This window comes from Triturus cristatus, chromosome 10 (assembly GCF_964204655.1).
Source record: "Triturus cristatus chromosome 10, aTriCri1.1, whole genome shotgun sequence".
Taxonomy (NCBI): Eukaryota; Metazoa; Chordata; class Amphibia; order Caudata; family Salamandridae; genus Triturus; species Triturus cristatus.
The window spans coordinates 98,195,249-98,216,192 of NC_140593.1; the positions used below are offsets into that span (position 1 = coordinate 98,195,249).

The following is a 20,944-nucleotide window of genomic DNA, read 5'->3' on the forward strand; positions in this document are numbered from 1 at the left end:
GCCTACCTCCAGAGCAGGCATTGCTTCCGGCCTCAGAGAGCATAGGCTCTCACCTGCAGGAGGTCAGAAACAGGTCTGTGGTGGCAGGCTGGACAATACCAGTGAATGAGCACACCAAGAGGCTGACAGGATTTTAGGGGGCACCTCTAAGGTGCCCTCTGGGTGCATGTTTTAATAAATCCACTACTAGCATCAGTATGGATTTATCAAGACAAGGTCTTCTGGTATCAAACACCATAGGTTTCAGTAAAGCCATCATGTAGTTGGAGACCCCTTAATGTCCAGTACATATATTTAAGATAGCTTTCTTGTTCACTTGAAGTAGACAGTACAGGGGCATATCAGCCAAGGGGTCCCACAAGGCTCGTTCCTGAGCCTTCTGCTCTTCAATCTTTATGTTCAACCTCTGGCGGGTGTAGCCAGGAGCAGAGGGCTGACCATGGTCTCTTATGCCGACGATACTCAGTTGGTGGTGGCTCTCTCGAGTGACCCAGAGCAGGACGCCAGGAAATTTCAGGGCGACCTCTCGGCGGTTGCCGAGTGGATGACCGCCAACTGTCTCAAACTGAATACCAACAAATCAGAAGGGCTGTTGGTGGGAGGGAACCATGATTGTTGGAGCGCGCTGTGGTGGCCCAAGAGTTTAGGTACGGCTCCCGTCCCCAAGCCTGTAGTGAAGAACCTGGGGGTCTGGATGGACACCTCACTCAATTTTCAGATTCAGACAAAAAAGGTGGCCGGAACATGTTTCGGTTTGTTGCGTGGGCTCAAAACCATCCTGGCCTTCTTCGATGCTATGACTAGGCAGATTCAGGCCTTGATCTTGTCTAGGCTCGATAATGCTTGCTCGTTGTACCTGGTAGCTGAAACAAAATCTGAAATACAGAGGCTACAGAGAGTCCACAACGCGGCTGCAAGATCTCTTTTGGGCCTGCGCAGAACCTGCGCAGTGACTAGTGCCTAGTGCCATCAGTCGCCTTCACTGGCTGCCAGTGGCCAGGCGAATTGAGTTTAAGGCATTGTGTATAACCTATAACATTTTGAAACTGGCATCTTCACAAATTCTGACTGATCTTCTTTTACCTTACACTCCTAAACGATCACTTCGATCCATGGGACAATGTCTGGTAGTGATCCCCTGGGTGAGAAGAGTCCGCGTCGGCGGGCGCTCTTTTCAGAATAGAGCTGCCATTCTGCGGAACGCTTTGCCGGCCCACATTCGCGGGCTTACTAATTATCTTCACTTCAGGAAAGCCATTAAAACATTTCCGTTTCCTCCCTTGTAGGCCTCCTGTGCGTGCTATTTTCTTGCTGCTTAGCGCCGGGACGCCTCTTAGCTGGGGCAGCTGTTGCGCTTTACAAAATGTTTAACATAACAGAAATGTCCTCACATGAAAAAGAATTCATCCTGTCTTAGGGGTATAAGGATGTAGGGTTGACTTACATATGTTGCATGTAGTGTTCGTGGGCATGGCACACAGGGTGTGTGCTGTGTTGTGTTGCGTTTTCAGACTCCTCTGCACCATTTCACACAGTCTGCAATAGCAGAATGGCAGTCTGCATGAGTTTAGTAGTGGGTCCCTTACAGTGGCACAATACATGCTGCAGCCCTTAGGGATCCTCTTTAGTACCCATGCCCTAGGTACCAGGGGTACTGTTTACTATGGACTAGCAGAAGTGTAAAAGGTCTTGCCAATTGAGGTTCAATAGAACAGTTACCTTGTTTTAGGGAAAGAGAACTGGGGACCTGGTTAGCAAGAACTCTGTGCACTTCAGTCAAACTTGCATCAAATACCACGCAAAAAGGGAGTGGTGACCATGTCAAAAAAGGCCACCTTCCTAAAATAGTCTAATCCAAGAAACAAGGACTGAAGAGCAGTGTTGAAACAACACTTTTAGACTTCAGCATATGTAATGTGGTTTACTTAGAGCACCTATTATAGTTTCTCCCTCCAAGCCCAAATATTTTAACATGTGACAGATGGCTTAAACTAAATTGCTTGTATAGACACAGTGTGTCTTGATGTGTTTCCCTTTTGATAACATGCTGCTGAATTCAGATCAATGAGTGCTTCTCACTTCAGACTGTTTACATCATGAACATGTATTCTGAAAGCACAGGACACACAGAGATACAAGACTCTCCATGCTGGGTCTAGGACTTTTCAGAAAAAAATCCAACTCCCATACTATGAAGATAGCATATAATTTGAGTAAAGGGCGCAGAATATGTTCCATTGACAATCCATGCACTAGCTATTGTGACCATTTCCCCAGCATGTTTTTGTGCCTTTTCTGGACTTTGCACATATGAGCCAGCTTTCTTATTTCTTTTACACTAATCACTGGGACCAGAAACACTGTAGCAAGGGACAAATTGTCACATTAGGTCATAAGCGGCAGACTTATTACATAGATCAATGATAGAGGAGAATGGTGATGATATAGCAACAGGACATTATGTTACAAATATTGTATATACATGCTTATAAATAGCTGGCTGAGAAAGGTCCGAGGTGATGAGAGGGGGAAGGGCATGGGACGGGTTATGAATGCATTGAATGTTACAGTGGTGGGTCAGCCAGGCATTATTTATAGAGTCTGTGCTAGGTCTCACAGACTTAAAAGTCATCATTAGCTAGACCTAAGAAAGCAAAAGGCGTTGTGAGGCAATGTGGTGTATTGTATGGTGTGGCTGCGTGACCTCACCGTGTAATACACTTACCAACCCTAAGGCCCCTTAGGTTTAGTTTGTCAAACCATCAGCTCAACCCTGGGTAGTTTTGGCTCTGAGCAGTAAGGTTTACATAAAACAACAAGTGTAAAGCAGTTAAACAGCACCAAAACAATTGAAGAAATCCATAAGACACCAAAGAAATACATCACCAATCTATAAAAATACGCTGTGATTTTAAGTATTTTTAAGTATACCACAATGAAAAAGATACACCGGATGGTTACAGACTTTTAGAATTTACAAGATATAGTAAATTACGATATTGGTACTCAACCACTAACAAGCATTGGTAAATGCAACAAATTTGACACTTGGGAGCTTTTTCACTAAAACATTTGGGCTAGGTGTAATGCGGTCACTTGGAGTCACTTTAAGCGACCACCTCTGGCAGGGAGTCAGTCAGGGGGACCAGCAAGGTCCTCAGAAACAGTTACCTCAGCAGGTGAAGCAGTCTTCAGTCCATTTCAGGCACTTTCATCCTTTGCAGGGCTTTACTATAGAAGTGGTCCCGATACAAGGGATTGAGGATGCTGAAGATGCTCAAAGGATGCTGTGGAGGCGATGCAGTAGACGGGAGTCTTTTACTGGGACTTCTCCTTGTTCCACAAAGGGGGTGAGGCACTCTTGTCACAGGGACGTCATTTTTCGAAGTCCTGTTGGTGCTGGCAGAAGTCCAGTCACCACTGGACTACCAGTCGCCCAGTATCACGGTCACAGGCCAATCCTTCCTGGGTCGATCGCTAAGGCTAAGACCCCAGTAGTCCCATGGGGGACCCTCATTCACACCCAGCGCGACCGGAGCATCGGATGCAGCTTTGTGCATCGGGTCCTGATCCCTGGTGCTGCACGGTAGGGATTAGCGGAAGGCTGGCTTCTTAGCGGTTGGGTTCCAGTTGTGGACAAGAGGCCAGTCCACTGACCTTTGGAGTCTCTTGGCTTTGGCTGGGTTCTGGAGACAATTTCTTCTCGAGCCAGGAGGTGTTGTTCATAATGGTGCAGCCTCTCTTTGCCAGTTTTGTGGTGCAGCAGTGCAGTCCTACAGTCTTCTTTCCAGTCCAGTCGAGAACAGAGTTTGGGGTGTCAGGGTTGCACTACTTATGCTAAAAGAATTCTCTCAGGCCAATTGGCTACCAGGTTCCTTCTCATCTGATGACCATTTTCTTCGAAGTGTGGCATCTGGGCGTCCCAGGATGCACTATTCTGCCTTCTTCCAATATAGCAGGACCCTCTTCTGGCGTTTGGAGCTCCTCAGTCCAACCCAGAAGTATGGCTACCAAGGGGGCTACATGCCCACGGAAAACCGGTTTGGCAACTGGCTTCCCCTCTCCTGTTCCAGGTGTCAGCTGCCTGTCTGAACAATGGAGCGTCCCCTCTTCCAAGTGTAACCCATTTGCCATTCAAAGGTGACTTCTGTGTGGCTTCCTGCAGGGAGGTAACACCTCTTCCAGAAGAGGCCCTTATCTTAGCCTTTCCTGGGAGTAATTAGCATGTATCCCCAGAAGGCAGAAAGCTGTCTCCAGGACAGACACCCAGTGCAAAAGTAAACAGGCACTGGAAACTGTGGGCAACGAAAGTGGCAACTTTTAAAGTTGCAATTTGCCCACCAGTGACACTAAATTAGATTTAAACCATTAAATCAGATTTAATCACCGATTCTTTTGATACCTTACAGTACCAACCTTATTAGTCCCAGTCAGAATATTTTGCAGGGCTGAGGTGTTATCCTGTAATTCTGTACTTGCCAATGGGGCTACTAGCCTTCTCAAGGTAAAAACAACAATTTAGGTTTTTTGCAGCTGGAACATGCAAAAAGTACAACATATGCCACCTTTCCTTAGGCCGTGTTAGGTCGAACTAAGGGGTGACTTAAATATATTTAAAAAGGGACGGTTGGGCTTTTGCAATCTACAGTGGCAGACTGAGAGCGATGTTTAACCTTGTTCCACTCAAGTGCTGCAGTCCCTGGGGGACATTCTATCAGGCCCTGGGTACCACTGGCACCATATACTAGAACCTTACAAGTAATTTGGGTTATGCCAACTGGGGACAAGCCAATTAAACATGCGCCATTTTAAGGGTCAAAGCACATGCACTGTCCTTTTTAGCAAGGCTTGGAACATTTCAGAGCCATTACAGCAGTACCCAGTAGTCAAAATTGAAAGTGAGGGTAAAACTGCAACCTGTAAGTGGGGGTAAAACTGCAAGGCCTGTTTCCTTACAGACATTACAAGCAGACACCTGATTTTCAGTGTTAAAGAGAGTGTTGCAGCCATGATTCAATAATCCTCTGCAAAAGGTTAGAATTAAAATAAAGCGAGCAGTGGCACTGTTAATAGCCAGGATTAAACAAGGAAATACTAACCTCTTCAAATCCCATTTCGAACAAGCATTCCACAGCTCCGCGGATGGGCAGCAGCCTAGTGGAAAAAGCTGGATTCCCGATGCGAATGGAGCGGTATTTGTCTTCATTTGGACTTCTAATATATGAAAGAGTGAGAGGTTTAGTAAATGGATACAGTACATTATATTTAACAAAAAATACCATACAAGACTTCATTTGCACCATTTTCACAATCTTATTTCTCAAAGTCAGGTTAAAGACTGGTTAAATCAGTAAACAACTTCTTCGCAGAGTCCTGGGGAGCTCTCCCTGATGAACTGTGTTTAATATGCAATACTCCCTCGTACTAGCTCTCTCTCTAGCAAGAACAAGTTACTTACCTTCGGTAACACTTTTTCTGGTGGATGCATTATCTGCCTGTGGATTCCTCACCTTATGAATACCCCCTGCGCCAGCATTCCGCAGAAATTCTTTCCTAGCTCTCCCACGTCGACGAGGACGTCACAATAGCAAGGCTCCGCTCGCGACACCGTATGACGTCATCAGAGCCATAAGAGGACTTCGTCGGCGTGCTGACATCAGTTCCGCCCATTTTTTCCGTGCCACCGAGGCAAACTGGCAGACCGACATTTTCAAATGTAAACATAGCATACCAAATATATACACATATATAAATTCACAAATGCATAATCAGTAAAGACAGAAATAGCAACTGAATAAGCATTTCTCACTATTAAAATATAAACATGATTAAGACATTAAAATAAAACATTTTTTGGTAGAAACTGGTGGACAAAACGGGGAGGCGGCCGGGACAGTGATGAATCCACAGGCAGATACTGTATCCACCAGAAAAAGCGTTACCGAAGGTAAGTAACTTGTTCTTCTGATGGATACTTCTGCCTGTGGATTCCTCACCTTATGAATAGACTTACAAAGCCGTACCTCTCCTGGAGGAGGGTGTCCACCTTACTAGAACAAAAAATCTTGCAAAACAGAACAAGCAAAATGGCCATCCCTCCTAACCTCAGAGTCCAAGCACTAATGCTTCACAAAGGTGTGGAAGGAGGCCCAAGTTGCTGCCTTACAAATCTCAACAACAGGAACACCTCTAGCCAAAGCAGAAAAAGTAGACTTCGCTCTGGTGGAGTGAGCTCCGATACCTTCAGGAGGGTCCTTCTTGGCCAAGGCGGAGCAAATATTGATGCACAAGATAATCCACCTGGAGAGAGTCCTCTTGTGCACAGCCTTGCCTTTCATATTCCCAACACAGCCCACAAAGAGCTGATCTTCCAGCCTCCGATCTCTTGTCCTATCCAAGTAAAAGCTGACAGCTCTCTTAGGGTCCAAACGATGCAGTCTCTCCTCCTCCTTGGAAGGGTGAGGGGGGGAGGATAGAAGGTAGGTAAAGTAATGGACTGTCCCATATGAAAAGGGGTAACCACCTTGGGAAGGAAAGCAGCCCTGGTCCTTAAAACAAACTTTTCCGCATGAATGCTCAAGAAAGGAGGTTTCGAACTAAGAGCCTGAAGCTCACTTACCCTCCTAGCCGAGGTAATGGCAATCAAGAAAACCGTTTTAAAAGAAAGAAGCCTCAACGGGCAAGTATGAAGAGGCTCAAACGGAGAACCCATTGAAAAGGTAAGAACGAGATGAAAATCCCACTGAGGCATAATGAAAGGTGTGGGAGGGAACTTATTTGTAAGACCCTTAATGAACCTCATGACAATGGGGGACTTAAATAAAGACGGCTGATCCCGTAAACATAGAAAGGTCGACAAGGCTGACAAATAGCCCTTAGCAGTGGCTACAGTACAACCTTGCTGTGCCAAAGAAAGTGAAACTCCAGAATATTAGACAAACGGTCCTTCAAAGGGTCAATGTCTCTCTCTCCGCACCACCTAACAAATCAGGACCATCTGGAAGAGTAAACAGACTTAGTGGAGTGTCGCCTGGACGATAAAATAACATCCACTATATCCGGCGAGAGAGAGAAAGAACTCAGTTTGCCCCGTTCAATTTCCAGGCATGAAGGTGCAGGCTCTGGAGGTGGGGGTGTAGAACCTGCCCCTGCGACTGCGAGAGGAGGTCTGCCGTGAGAGGGAGACGGAGCGGAGGGTGCGATGAGAGGTGAAGTAGATCTGTGTTAGTCCACGTTAAAGTACTCCACTATTGTTCTTACCAAGTTATTGATTGTAAGAAGGGTTTTAATTATGGAGGGAGAAATAATGGGATGTCCCCAAGTGAAGCAACCACTCTTATAGTGGTGTAGGAAAAGACCTTTCTTTTATTTATTTATTTTCCCTCACACACCCTAGTGGTGTCATGCTTCATCATCGGGACACCGCGACCCCTATAAGTCGCGGAGGGCTCAACAAATATTTCAGGGAGCACTTAGATAGTATATCTGGCCAGGGGGGATAACGATTAAAAATCCACTATCAGACCCCTGTATCCCTTTATTCTTGGGTCTGGCAGGAATATTAAAATAGTGAACAGTAGGGTCGTTTGGAAAAGTATGGTCCTGAGACCCTAGGGCCAACATGTTTCAGTCCTTGTATGCCCAAAAGAATTGGTGCTAGGACTTTCTTCAGGGCTGTGTCACCCCCTGGAATGAGAAGAACAAGGAATTACCCTATTCTATTTATAAAAGGGCAGGTAGCTGCTCCTTTGTATGTCGCTATTCAATTGAATGTTGAATCACTCCATCTGTGGAAAGAAGAGAAAACACAACATATAACAGGACATATATCAGCTCACCATGATTTTGGAAGCATGATATCAAAACAACCGTGAGAGGTGACCTCACATTCTCCCAGTGAAGATTATTTATCCTCTTGTGATATAGCACAATAGTTCAGAAGCTATACCTTGCGCAAAGAGTGCCCGCATTCTTACATTCTGTGTCTCGTACTGGCTAATTGCCATTGTTTAGTGGACCTTATACCCAGGTGACAGGATCAGGGTTTTGAATCCTTCACCATTCGCACACTCGCTCATCATCATTCATACCGCTCGATAATGTAGTAAAATGTTTCTTTAAAAAAGGTGCTCTGACCCAGTTTGGAGAGTGATAGTAATCCACGTGTAATCACGCTTTAACGGGGATGCCCCTGTTATAAGGCGGCATTGGTAACAGGAATAACCATGTGTACCAATCCGTCAATTTGGTGAAGGAAGTTTAAAAAGTATGTATATGGAGACAAACAAAAGAAGGGAAACGGATTATCACTAAGTCCGAAATCAGCAGAATCTCCGTGCGGAGATAGTGGAGAAGCGTACCTTATTATAATTGATCCAAACAGCGAAACACTCACGGATTCATGGGTCTTCCCCTGCTAATGGCCTGTGTGGCGCGGATTCCATTGACTTGTGAGCGATGGCCAAGCGTGCATAAGTGGTTTAAATGTCCCAAGTAGAATGCATTCATTTCTATGGACCTCCACAATTTCATGGGCCCCCACAATACCATCCCGCGCCTTTTTTCCAACCAAACTACAATCAGAATCGTTTTTTTAGGACAGGGCGGAAGAAGAGAGGCGCGGCAGGAGAACCAACACACACAAACTGGTTCACTGGGAGGACAGCAACACTACAGTGAGCACATGGAGCATGACCAAGGGACCACAAGTTGGGGCTAACAGGGACTTGTGGTGAACCTTTCAGACTACACCTTGAAACCAGAAGAAGTAGCAGTGCTGAGTAAAGGACTTGGGTTTGCTCCTATCACATATATTTAGTGTGTAACAAGAAGTAGATCTGTGTACCACACCCTTCTTGGCCAATCCGGTGCGATCAATATAACTTGGGCCCGGTCTTGGCGAATCTTCCTCAGAACCCGAGGAATTAAGGGTATTGGAGGAAACGCGTAAAGGAGCTGTGAGCTCCAATCCAACTGGAACGCGTCCCCCAGCGCTCCCCGCATCGGATACTGAAGACTGCAGACGACGGGCAGTGCGCGTTCTCGTGAGTGGCAAACAGGTCCAACCGACGAGACCCCCACATCTGAAAGATGTGATGGACCACCACCGGATGAAGCCGCCACTCGTGATCGGCCGAGTAACGCTGACTGAGACTTTCCGCACATACATTCAGTACACCGGCCAGATGATTTGCAAACACACAAATCTGATGGTTCTGAGCCCAGGACCAGAGCAGCAGAGCCTCTCGACAGAGATGATATGACCCTACACCTCTCGGTTTGTTGATATACCACATCGCGGTAGTGTTGTCCGTTAGGACCTGAACCGACGGACCGCGAAGGGAAGGGAGGAAGACCTTTAGTGCCAAACGAATCGCCCGCAATTCCAACAGGTTGATATGAAGCAACCTTCCGTCTGGAGACCAAAAACCTTTGACCTCCAGATCCCCGAGATGATCACCCCACCCTAGAGTGGAGGCATCCGTGATCACTGTGGCCACCAGTGGAGGAAGCTGAAAGGGCTTTCCTTGAGACAGGTTGCCCTGCACACTCCACCAAATAAGCTCCGCTGCAGCTTCTCTGGAGATCCTGACCTTCTCCCCGAAATCTCCGTTGTGCTGATACCATTGCCTCCGGAGGCACCACTGGAGTGCCCTCATGTGCCAGCGTGCATGGTTGACCAATAGAATGCAGGAAGCGAACAGACCGAGCAGGCGAAGAACCTTCAGGACAGGAACAACCGCTCCATCGTGAAATAAAGGAATCACTTCCTGAATGTCGAGAATCCTCTGCGGAAGAGGTTAAGCTCGACACACAGAATTGTCCAGTATTGCCCCTATGAACAGGCTGCGCTTAGAATGCACCAGGTAAGATTTGGGTACATTTATCGAGAAACCCAATTTGAACAACAGATGAGCAGTTACCTGCAAGTGGCGCGAAACCAACTCTGGAGACTCTGCTTTCAACAGCCAGTCATCCAGGTAGGGGAAAACAGGAATCCCTGACCTTCTGAGATGAGCCGCTACCACCGCCATCACCTTTGTAGGATGTGAAGCCGGATCCCCAGGAGGGGGCCTGTACCTTCTAGAGATGGAACGAGAAACTGCAGGAGCAGATAAAGGCTTCTGCCACACCTCCATTATTGGTTCCGTCAACGCACCCGTAAAAGGAAGCAACGGTTCAGAAGTTGAAAAAGATGTATTAAGAACCTCCGTAAGAATATTAGATTTCACCTCAGCGGAGGGAAGCTGTAGACCAAGCAAATCAGCCACCTTCCTTATGACCACATAAGGAGCAATGTCTTGCACAACACCAGCATTCGCAGATGGGAGATTATACTCCGGAGAAGTATCCAAGCCACTAGTCTCATGAAGGCCCTCAAACTCATCCATACATTCAACAATCTCTCCTTCCTCCTGATTCTGTGCATATTACTCCTCTTCAAGGAGCCTCTGCGCCTCTCTCCTAGAGTGTGGTTTAGGAATTGGCGGTGCCACACGCGACGCCAGTGAAGCATCAACCTAGTCGACGGAGGAGCCTCAGCTTCGAACGTTGATCGAACTCGACAGTCAACAGCTGAAGGAGTCCGAGAAGCCGGAGTGGAGGAACTCGGCACTGGGAAATGCCAAGCCGGAGACAACAGCAAGAAAGGCATGAAGGTTGCTGGAGGATAAAATTGAGGAACACCCAAGTTAAGGGCCAAAGGACCCACGGGGCCCGAAGGTGCACCGGAGGGAGCAGAGGCCCTGGGCAAACATGCCAAACATCGCATTAAGGAAATGCGAAGAATTTGACGCAGGAAAAGCAGGATAAGGATCCGTACCTTCCTGAGGTCGAACTGGAGGCTGCGGAGCCGGGAACGGCACCCGCACAGGTGAAGCCACCCGGCCTGGAGACGACTCCATAGGCACCGGAGACATCACTGGAGCCGGTGAGTCTTCATGCAGCGAAGTGCCTTTCGAAGCCGGCGATACTGGAGATGGAACCGGCGTCACCCAAGGAGATGGAGAAACAAAGTCCTTTCTTCGAGGCCGCTCAGCCGGAGTCGTCGACCTCTAGGCCCTGGCCTTCGAAGAACAGTCCCGAGAGCCATGTCTCCTCTTAGACTTCTTATGTTTCTTCAACTTCGATGTATGGAAAGACGAAGACTTCACCCTCTTTCGACCCCTCTTCTCCTTTTTGGCTTTGGCCATAAACAGCTTAGCTTCACGCTCCTTAATAGCCTTGGGATTAATTTTCCTGCAACTTCGACATTCTTTGACGCCATGATCCGAAGATAAACACCAGAGGCAATCTTCATGCGGGTCTGTGATCGACATATGCCCGCCACACTCTCTGCAGGGTTTAAACCCGGTCTTCCCCTGGAAGTAGCCATCAGAAAACAACAAGTGATACAAAATTTTCTTCGAAGAAAATGGAGAGCCCCTAGAAAAACCGTTAAGTGTCGATGGCGTGGAAAAAAGGGAACTGACATCAGCACGCCGACGAGGTCCTCTTATGGCTCCGATGATGTCATACGGTGTCGCGAGCGGAGCCTTGCTATTGTGACGTCCTAGTCGACGTGGGAGAGCTAGGAAAGAATTTCCGTGGAATGCTGGCGCAGGAGGTATTCATAATGTGAGAATACACAGGCAGAAGTATCCATCAGAATGGGCTTTTAACAGGAAATATATAATGGTGACAGCAGTTTCAGCCTGAAGTGCGTGTTCCACTGCCACTATAACATCTTAAAAGCAAAAGCTGCTTCCTCAGTAGCTTGTGCCATCAACACATATAAGCCACAGTCAGATAAGCATGCCTTTAAGACTGAAACTTGCAAGGTAAAGGGGACATGACAAATACATATCAATGCACCTATTAATGCCCTAAGAAGGTGGATCAAGAGCTCAAACCAACATAACAGATCACACAATTCAATTTAAAGCTTTTATTCGATTTGTACATACAAATCATACAAGCAAAAAAAAAAAAAAAAAATACATAATAAAATGTTTAAAATCACCATATGACCACTTATATAAAACGATGATAAGACGTTGTGCAAAAGTCTGAAGTGCAACAATTAAGGAGTAGTCTTGCCAGTTTGGGTCAACGTACTATTATAAAAGCAAAACGTACATGGATGAACAGACAGGAGATCAGTAGGAATTACTCAATGGGCCTTTCCTGGCAGCTGTACATCAAAATTTATAAATAATCATAATATACTGTGGACATCAACAAAATAAAAATAATACTTTAGTTACAAAAATAGTATAAAACTTGAAGACGTATATATACAGACAAAAATGTAAACAGTAATAGCAGCGTAATACAGTACCTGGCAGCTGTATAACATAGGTACAGACAGGTAAGTATAAAAATATTATAGTACAATACTTTTCCTGACAGCTGTACACTTCAGAATAAAAGTAGCCAGGAAAAAACAGATCTCCTCGTTCTCTAATGAGGATAAAAGTATCAGTGCTGTTTCTGTAGTACGAATATTATATTTAATAAAAATTGGCTTAAGGTATTTTAACCTGAGAGAATGATAAAATTTACAGAGAAGTAAAAAGTGGCAACTATTCTGCCGGGAAATACTGTCACACGGACAGGGTATATCTGAACTGGTTCTTGTGTTTGGAAATGCAACCAGATGGTGAACAATACCCAATCTGACACGTGTTAAAACATACTGATGGGAGGGACGGGTCACATACACAAGATAGGATTGGAACCCCGAAGTTAAATTTAAATCTTTATAAAATTTCACGGTAATAAGATTACCAGAAATTTTATCTCGCTCTGCCTTTCGGAAGTTTAAGAACGTTGTCTTAATTTCTTTTTTTGAAATAGAAACAACCTCTTCTGGCTCGCGGAATACATCAATATTAAAAAGAAGGAGATACCAGCGGTGGATGTATCTCAACCACTGTATGCGTGAGGAGTGGTCCAAGCCTATACAATCAAGAATGATATCCTGAGTAAATCGAGTCTCTGGTTTAGCCCAAATAGAACGCCACAATAAAAGTGGCCGGACTGCTGCTAAATCAGAAATAAACTCGATCCCAACTTCTTCATGGATCAGCAGAATGGAAGCGGAAGGGGGGACACATAACAACCTCCTTAAAAACTTATTTTCCTCCTTCTGCAGGGATGTACCCACACTATGGCCCCATACACCTGCCCCATACAGTGCAGAGGGGACACAACAAACATTGTATATGTTCATCATGTCTAAAATGCTTCGTGAGCCAAGTTTAGAGGCAAAACGAAAAATACTGCCAATAGACCGCAGCATTTTTAGTCTGATGGAATCAAATTCCGAGGTCCAAGACCCGCTATCGTTAAATGTAATTCCTAGATAACAAAAGGACTTGACAGGAGTCAACTTTTCCTTATCCAGAAAAAAGGTATGCTTTACCTGCTTAGCTGCCCGTCCACATGTCATAACATACGTCTTAGTTTTGTTCACGCGGAGCCGCCTAACTTGAATAAACTGCATAAGATTATCGATTAGGCGCTGAAGGCCCATCTGTGTGCGGGATATGAGAACAGCGTCGTCCGCGTAAAGTAACAGCGGAACAGGTTTACCACCAATCAAGGGGGCATCTGCTGGGATGTCAACCAAGGAACGGTCGACGTCATTAATAAAGAGGGAAAATAACAACGGGGCCAAAACGCATCCCTGGCGTATGCCCCGAGACACTTTGAAAAACGGGGTACATTCTCCAAGGGTGCCATAGCGGACCTTACAAGAAAGTTTTTCGTAAAGTCTAGCTAAAAAATGGACTATTTCCCTCGGTGCCCCTGCGTCTAGCAAAACCTCCCAAAGAATAGTGTGGTTAACCAAATCAAAAGCACTGCTCAAATCAGCAAAACATAAAAAAAGGTTGCCATTTTTAGCCACAGTATATTTGTTAATTAAAAGGTCCAAATTTACACATTGGTCCAATGTGCCCAGGCCTTTCCGAAAGCCATATTGGACTCTAGTTAAGATATTAAAATCAGCTGCCCAATCTTCCAGCCTCCTGAGCAAAATCCTACTCATCACCTTCACAGAGGCGTCCAATAATGAAATTGGACGGTAGTTAGAGGCCTCTGATTTATCACCTTTCTTATGTAGAGGGATAATGACCGATTGACCCCAAGTAGACGGGAAATTAGTTTCTGCCGCACAATTGAATATCCTCGCCAGGATGGGAGCCCATAAAGCTGGTTCATCTTTGTATAAATCCAGCGGAACCCCATCGGGGCCAGGGGCCTTACCTCCTTTGCTTAAAGAAATTGCTTCATGGCTTTCTTCTAATGTAATTCCCAACGGAAGGGGTAGCCATGAGATAGACTCAGGTAACATTGACTCAAGAGATAACCCTTCTGGATTGAAAATTTTGGAAAAGTGACTGACCCAATCGCTACATGCCACATAAGATGTTAATTCTGGTACATCTTCTTTATTGAGAAACGGGCTGTTAATTGTTTCCCAATACAGTTTGCAGTTTTTGGTCTCGGCTGCTTCCTTCAACTTATCCCACGCCTCGGTCTGTAATACCCTTTTCCTAGTATTGATTGCTATTTTATATCTTGCCCTAAAAAGTTGTATATCCGTCTTAACGCGTCGATTAGTGCCCAAAGCATTCTTTAAATCACGGAGGGCGACTATACAGGTCTTATCAAACCACCCCTGCTTCGGACCGCTATTAGATTGCGAGGCCTTAGTAAAAATACCATCAATAATACTATTCATGGAGACAAAGTGAGCTAATAGGCAGCCTAAGTCACAGTCATCATCCAAACAGAAACTAATTTGGTTCTTACATCTGGTAAGAACCTCCTTCTGCTTAACCTTAGAATTTAATCCAGTCCATTTAATCCTTAGACCCTTCGGTCTAATAGGTACTAAGTCAGTAGAACATTTCCCATCTGAAACCGTCGAGGTACCATGCCCCAGAAGGGTAACACGAAGGCTGTTATGGTCGCTGAGGCTTTCTTCATTTACATACAGATCGGTAAAGTCTCCACTGCTAGACAACAGAATATGATCTATAAATGATCCTGCATCTCTGCCTGTAAATGTAGGGCATATTATTGCCTGGTTGTTTGTGTTACAGTTTAACAGGGTCATGTCTAGTGTGACTAGCATATTATTTAATGTGGAGCCATAACTGCAGTGTTGGAAGTGAGGAGAATCCTCCCTCACACCCAAACCCCCCCAATGACTACTCATTGCTGCGCCAAAACCGCAGATGTTCCCGTTGGACAAATGGCAGGGCTGCAGGTTAAAATCCCCTGCCCAGACAACCTCGGCCTTTCTTTTCGAAATACCAAGGGCTTTAGTTATTTCCCTTTCTAGAGGCGGTAGGATATCCCCTCTAGTTGCATCAAAGAGATTGTTGTAAAAATTTATCACAACTAAATCAATATTCTTCCTGCACTCCACCCTTATAACTTGACTATGGGTCCCAACTGTCGTGCTGTATTTAACCATACAATCGCACAGCTTGGTAGATAAAAGCAACAAAAGGCCCCCCTTGGCCCTACCCGAGCTTGATTTGGTGGCTCTGAGACAGTAGGATGCGTACCCTTCGATGTTAATGGGGTCCAGACACCAAGTTTCCTGTAACAAAATTAGGTCCAATCCCTCCCCCAAAAAACTGGTCCAGAAGGGTGTACCTAATTTGCTGGCAAGGCCAGCAATGTTCCAGGAAACAAGAGAGAGTCCTGCTGGTTTGCCAGAATCACCAACTACAGATGACTCTGGCTGAGTTTCTCGTAATAAGATAGGACCATCTTCCCGAGAGATGATATCTGGGCTTAATCTGGGAGTAACAGTAGCTGTACATGCATCAAAGCTATCCCTGTTTTCTAAACGCGAGAGGGGTATTAACGATGACACCATTGGGGGTTCGGGGAGTGCGGCTAAAGGTGTGACAGGAGGAGCACTCGCCATATCTAAATAGGACAAAGAGATGTTTAAATCCAAAGCTTCAGTAGAGCTCAGTCAATCTACCTCGTCCAACACAGCATATCTGTTAGGATGAGCAAGTTGTGAGTACAGGCAGTCTTGGGAAGGGGGCAAGTCCTGCCATGTTTGTTGCCACTGGGGTTCAACTGGTTGGAGTGGCTGAAAGGGTTGCTGCCACTGATGGGCAGACTGAAATAAGGGATCACACAAAATACACGTAGGACCTCCCATGGGATAGTGATTCAAAAACTAGACAGGACGACACAGGTTACCCGCAATGCACTGTGGTATCTCAAGATGCTTACTTCCTTGCTTACTTCATTGCTTACTTCCTAGCTAGAAGGAACACCACAGTATAAAAGAGAAGTGGTGGAGAACCCAAAGAAGGCTGACCCACAAAAGAGCAGCAACATTCTTAGGATGCTGCATTAAAACCAAGAATGGATATCAAAGATTACCCACAGAGATCCAAAGACCCCTGTAAAATGGTGTAAGCCATGAGTTTTATCTGGTTGTTGACTTTTAAAAGAGTAAAAAGAGCACAGAACTTTATTTCCTTTAAATAAATAGGACTTGCTCTGGTCAGGAACATATTGTCTTAAGACAGAGGGAGGCTCCATGGGGCGGTACAAGGCTGTTTAAAAAGTATAGCATTTTTCTAGGACAGCCAAAATCAGCCTCTAAAAAGGTAATAAAGCTTTAGCAACAGTAAAAATAATAACTCTTAAGGCTTACACAATAAAATAAATAGTCTCCAAATGTGCAAATAGGCGTTATTGCGAACTAGCAAAGCATTACCCATTTTTAGGTCAAGCCTTGGCAGCGCGCATACGCCGTCTTTGAGACATTGCACCAGATTATGAGTTTGGCGGTCTTTGAGTGGGCCGCCACGCTGCCACCCTACTCTAGGACCGCCAAACAGGGCCACCCGCCCACCAGATTACAAGTGGAATTGTGGTCAGGCGGGCGGCATGGTGGTCCTGTGGCGGTGCAGTAAAATGGCTCCATTTGGAGCCTTAGTGCTGCATCCCCATGGGACCGCCACATAGAGTTCCAGCATGGCTTGGACTGTTAAATCCATGCCGTGCTTGAACTGGAGCTGCATGCACACAGGGGGGGGGGCACATCATGTGCCACCTTCCTTGCACCAATATGCATGGGGGTCCCTTTGTTTCTGGGCGGCCAGCTGTAGCACGGAGTAAGAACATCCATGCGACCGCAGGAGGTCCGGAAACTCGTAATATGTATGGCGGTGCCACTGTGGCACCTCCAGCATATTGTGAGGCCCTGACCACCGCACCACAGCCAGATTCCCTGGCAGTTGCGGCGGTCAAATAGCGGTCCGACTACCAAAGCTGTAATAGGGCGGTTGGACCGCCAGTGCAGCTGTGGCTGGACTGCCACCGTGAGTTTGGTGGTTCACGGACTGCCAAACTCATAATTAGGCCCATGCAGTTATCACTCTTTGAACTTTCAGCCCGGCCACAGCTTTTGATTGGCTTATGTTAGTTTCCTTTAAAAAACATTGCTTCTAAGTGGTTATTGTTTCATGTTTGTCCCACCTTTTTTTACATTTGTTAACTCCCACGGAGTATTGCTTCAGGACTTGTCCTCTTCCACGTGTACAACTGTATTTGGTGTCTTTGGAACTTTTTGGTTTTTAATTTAGCATGAGCACTTTTTATAATATTCGTGTTTTGCTGTCCTGTCTCACCGCTGCACCCGTTTCACGTACGCAGCGCTTATCTTTCCAAAAACATATTACGTTCACACTGCTTCGTTTTCCATATTGAGCGCGGTAGCTGCTTCATGTCCATTGTGCTTTTAAAAAAATGTTATTAAAAAGGTCTAGGGCTTCCTTCCCCTGCCCTTTCCCCTGGTTCTGCTGCACGCTCCCTCTCCTCAGGCTGCCTCCTCCTCCCCCTGCTTGTAGGGGTCTTTCCTCCCCTGCAGCACACCTGGTGCTGCGGATCCTCTCCCCCTGCCGCAGCAGGCACAGCCGGTTTATTTACAATTGTAAACACGAAACTGTAAATAGTTGGAATGGTCTTATTTTATTATGTAAACATTATAGGTATTTTAATAGTAAACATCATTTCTCAAAGGCCATTATTAAACATCTAAACGTTGTATGAAGTTTATAATTTAAATTACGGGGGCGTGGCTTGCAGTCGAAGGACATGGCGGCTCCTTGAGAGGGCTCCGTGCCGCCAGGAGTTAATCCGTTAAATATCCATCAATTCCATCCGTGAATCGACCTGGCAGAGGCCGCCATGGCTCGGCGCAACCCCTGCCTCCCTGAAGACCCTGCGGTGCCCGGCAAGCCCTGAAACTAACCAGGTGACTGAAGGAAGCAAGACACCGAGAAACGAAGAGGCATGCAAAATGGCACCTTTTCTGTGACCGCTTAGAGGGCCAGAGACTGGAGGCGCCTCCCGCCCCCCTCCCTCGCCTAACCAACTGATAGTCGCCGGTGTGACAGTGCGCGCCTTGCTGGACCTGCGGCGGAGCTTGGTTGGTCGCTCCGATCCCGGTGAGGCATTGGTGACGGGCTGGAAGGCTGAGCTCTGGGGGAGGAGCTGGACGGATGGCGTGGGCCTCGTTGCGGCTGGGAGCTCAAAGCCGAGAGAGAGCAGGGGAGACCGGCCCATGTCTGCCGCAACACAACTGTGAGTGACTGCCTGTGGCAGGAGCGCCGCCCGGCCTGAGAGCGCTGTGGGAGACAGCTGGCCCATAGCGAAATCAGTGGAGGATGCAGGCCCTCTGGAGTGAAGATCTACTCTGTGGGCCTGGTGACCCCCACCTGCCTTCCCCCTGCACTCTGGCAGCGGCCTGTGGGGGTCGCGGCTAGGTTCTGCTGGGAAGAGGAGTGAGCCTGATTAAAAAGAGAATCCTCTGGAGGTTGAGGACACCGGGACCCACACCAGAGGGGGTCAAACTTCCCCATATCAGGGTGATGCAGCCCAGGAGTGAGTGCAGAGGTCATTGCTATAGCCTGATGGCTGGGCGTTTTGACACACAGACCTGGAGGTGCCGGGACGGCACTCGCGCTTTGAATCAGAGTGGCTGCCTGGACCCCGTGCCTTTTCTCCTCACAGCCTCTTTCCCCCCGTGGGGACCAGTGGGAGGTGACCCCGGACCATCGAGGAACTGAGCGCTGCTCGCAAACTGAAGGCCTGATTCAATAGAGGTCCCCTGTGGACAAGGTACATTGTGGTACGACCGTGGCGGCTTGAAACTGCGGTGACTGGCGACCACCCCTTACGCCAGACTGAGTAGTGGAGAGGGAGATCCTTGGAGTAGCTGTCCCAGGGGTTAGGACAAGTGCTGCGGGAGTTCCTCATCGCAGGACTGAAGATAAGGAAGTCTAGGAGAAGGGACCCCGAAATGAAGTGTCGCCTAAAAAAAAAGACCCACACAGCAAACCAGTTTGGATAAATACACAGTGAAGAGGTCGGCGTCTGAGCTGAGGGCTCGGGAATCCGAGGCGTCCGCCTCCCTGGGAGACCATCAACCGGAGGGGGAACCCTTCCTACGGACAATAATGGCTGCCATGGATAACCACAGACGGTATGTGACACTTAGTGAGACCTGGAATGAGGTGGATCTTAATCTTTGCTCTGTCTATGCCCTGCCTCGACTCCTGACCACGACTCTTCCCGATATGGGGGACCTATATTTGGAACTCCCCACAGGAATCCTTCTAGTGGGGGAGGGATTTTAATGCGGTTCTTGACCCCAAAATGGATAGAACAGGCGCGGGCTCCGGGGGACTAAGAGGAGCGACTCCGCTCTCGCAGTTTGCATAGGCCCTGGGCCTAGCGGACTGCTACAGATAATTTTATCCAAGCACTCAGCAGTACACATACTTCTCAGCACCGCAAGGAAGCTTCTCTAGAACGGACTATTTATTCACTCCCCATTCCCAGCTGCCACGATTCCAGACAGCGGTCCAGTCGGCCAAAGGAGTATCAGATCACTCCCAGGTCGAGGTCCAATTACAAGGTTCGGTGATATATTATCAGTGTCCTCCTAGGCTGGATGAATGGTACCTTAAAGAAAAAAAACACAAGGGACAAAATCCGCAAGGAAGCAGAACGGTATTTTCAAGAAAATCAAGGGTCGATCGATTCTACACTGACTTTATGAGAGGCCTTCAAAACTGTGTTGAGAGGGACTACTCGGGCTATAGTAGGGAGAAGGAAAGCTGCCAGACGACAATGCGTCGAACTGGAAAAGAAGATATTACAGACAGAGAGTAAAGCGCAAGACAAGAGTCAAGAACTGGACAAACACCAACTACTGCTCTGCCAGCAGGAGCCGAGAGCATTAACGAAGGACCTAGCTCGTAAGCATGCTTTGGCAACGCAGCGACGTCTCGGACGTCAGAGATGAGGCAGCCAAACTCCCAGCATGGTTGGAATCACGAGATAGGGAAAGGTCCTGGGTAACTGAGGTGAAAGACAAAGATGGGAAGATCCACTCATCCAATGCCGAACTAGCTGAAGCCTTTGCCTCTTACTATGAGGGGTTCTATGTATCCCAGACCTTAATGACGGATGCAGACTGCGTTGATTTTCTCATAGAGGTGACCCTTCGGCCATTAACAGGGGCCTTACAGGAAGCCCTAGAAGCAGACTTATCAGAGGAGGACCTGCAGGAGGCACTAAGAGAACTGCAATCGGGCAATGCGTAGGGGCCCAATGGTTTGCCGATAGAGCTATACAAAGGCCTGGCAGAGGTCGTGACCAAACCAATGCTGGCAATGTTCCATGAAGCGCTCTCCACGGGTTGTCCTCCAATTGACCAGAGGACTGCAATGATAGTGACCACACTAAAAGAAGGAAAGCCCCCATCTGAACCCAGCTCGTATAGGCTAATTTCCCTGCTAAATGTGGAAGTCAAGGTGCTAGCCAAAATATTGGCCACTAGACTGAAGGTGGTTCTCCCCTCGATAATATACCCCGACTAGTCGGGGTTTATTCCCAGCAAGAGCAT

At 47.0% G+C, this 20,944-nt stretch overlaps 1 protein-coding gene across 3 annotated transcripts in view; it reads right to left on the reverse strand.

Annotated features, from left to right (window-relative positions):
• The window catches only part of NGLY1 (N-glycanase 1), a 354,362-nt gene that overhangs the window by 261,313 nt on the left and 72,105 nt on the right, over window positions 1-20,944 (reverse strand). For all 3 annotated transcript variants that reach the window (XM_085630539.1, XM_085630540.1, XM_085630538.1), the window contains exon 2: window positions 5,100-5,214. In XM_085630539.1, the coding sequence (XP_085486665.1) occupies window positions 5,100-5,114 (15 nt within the window). In that variant the 5' untranslated portion in view covers window positions 5,115-5,214. The remainder of the gene's footprint in view (window positions 1-5,099; window positions 5,215-20,944) is intronic.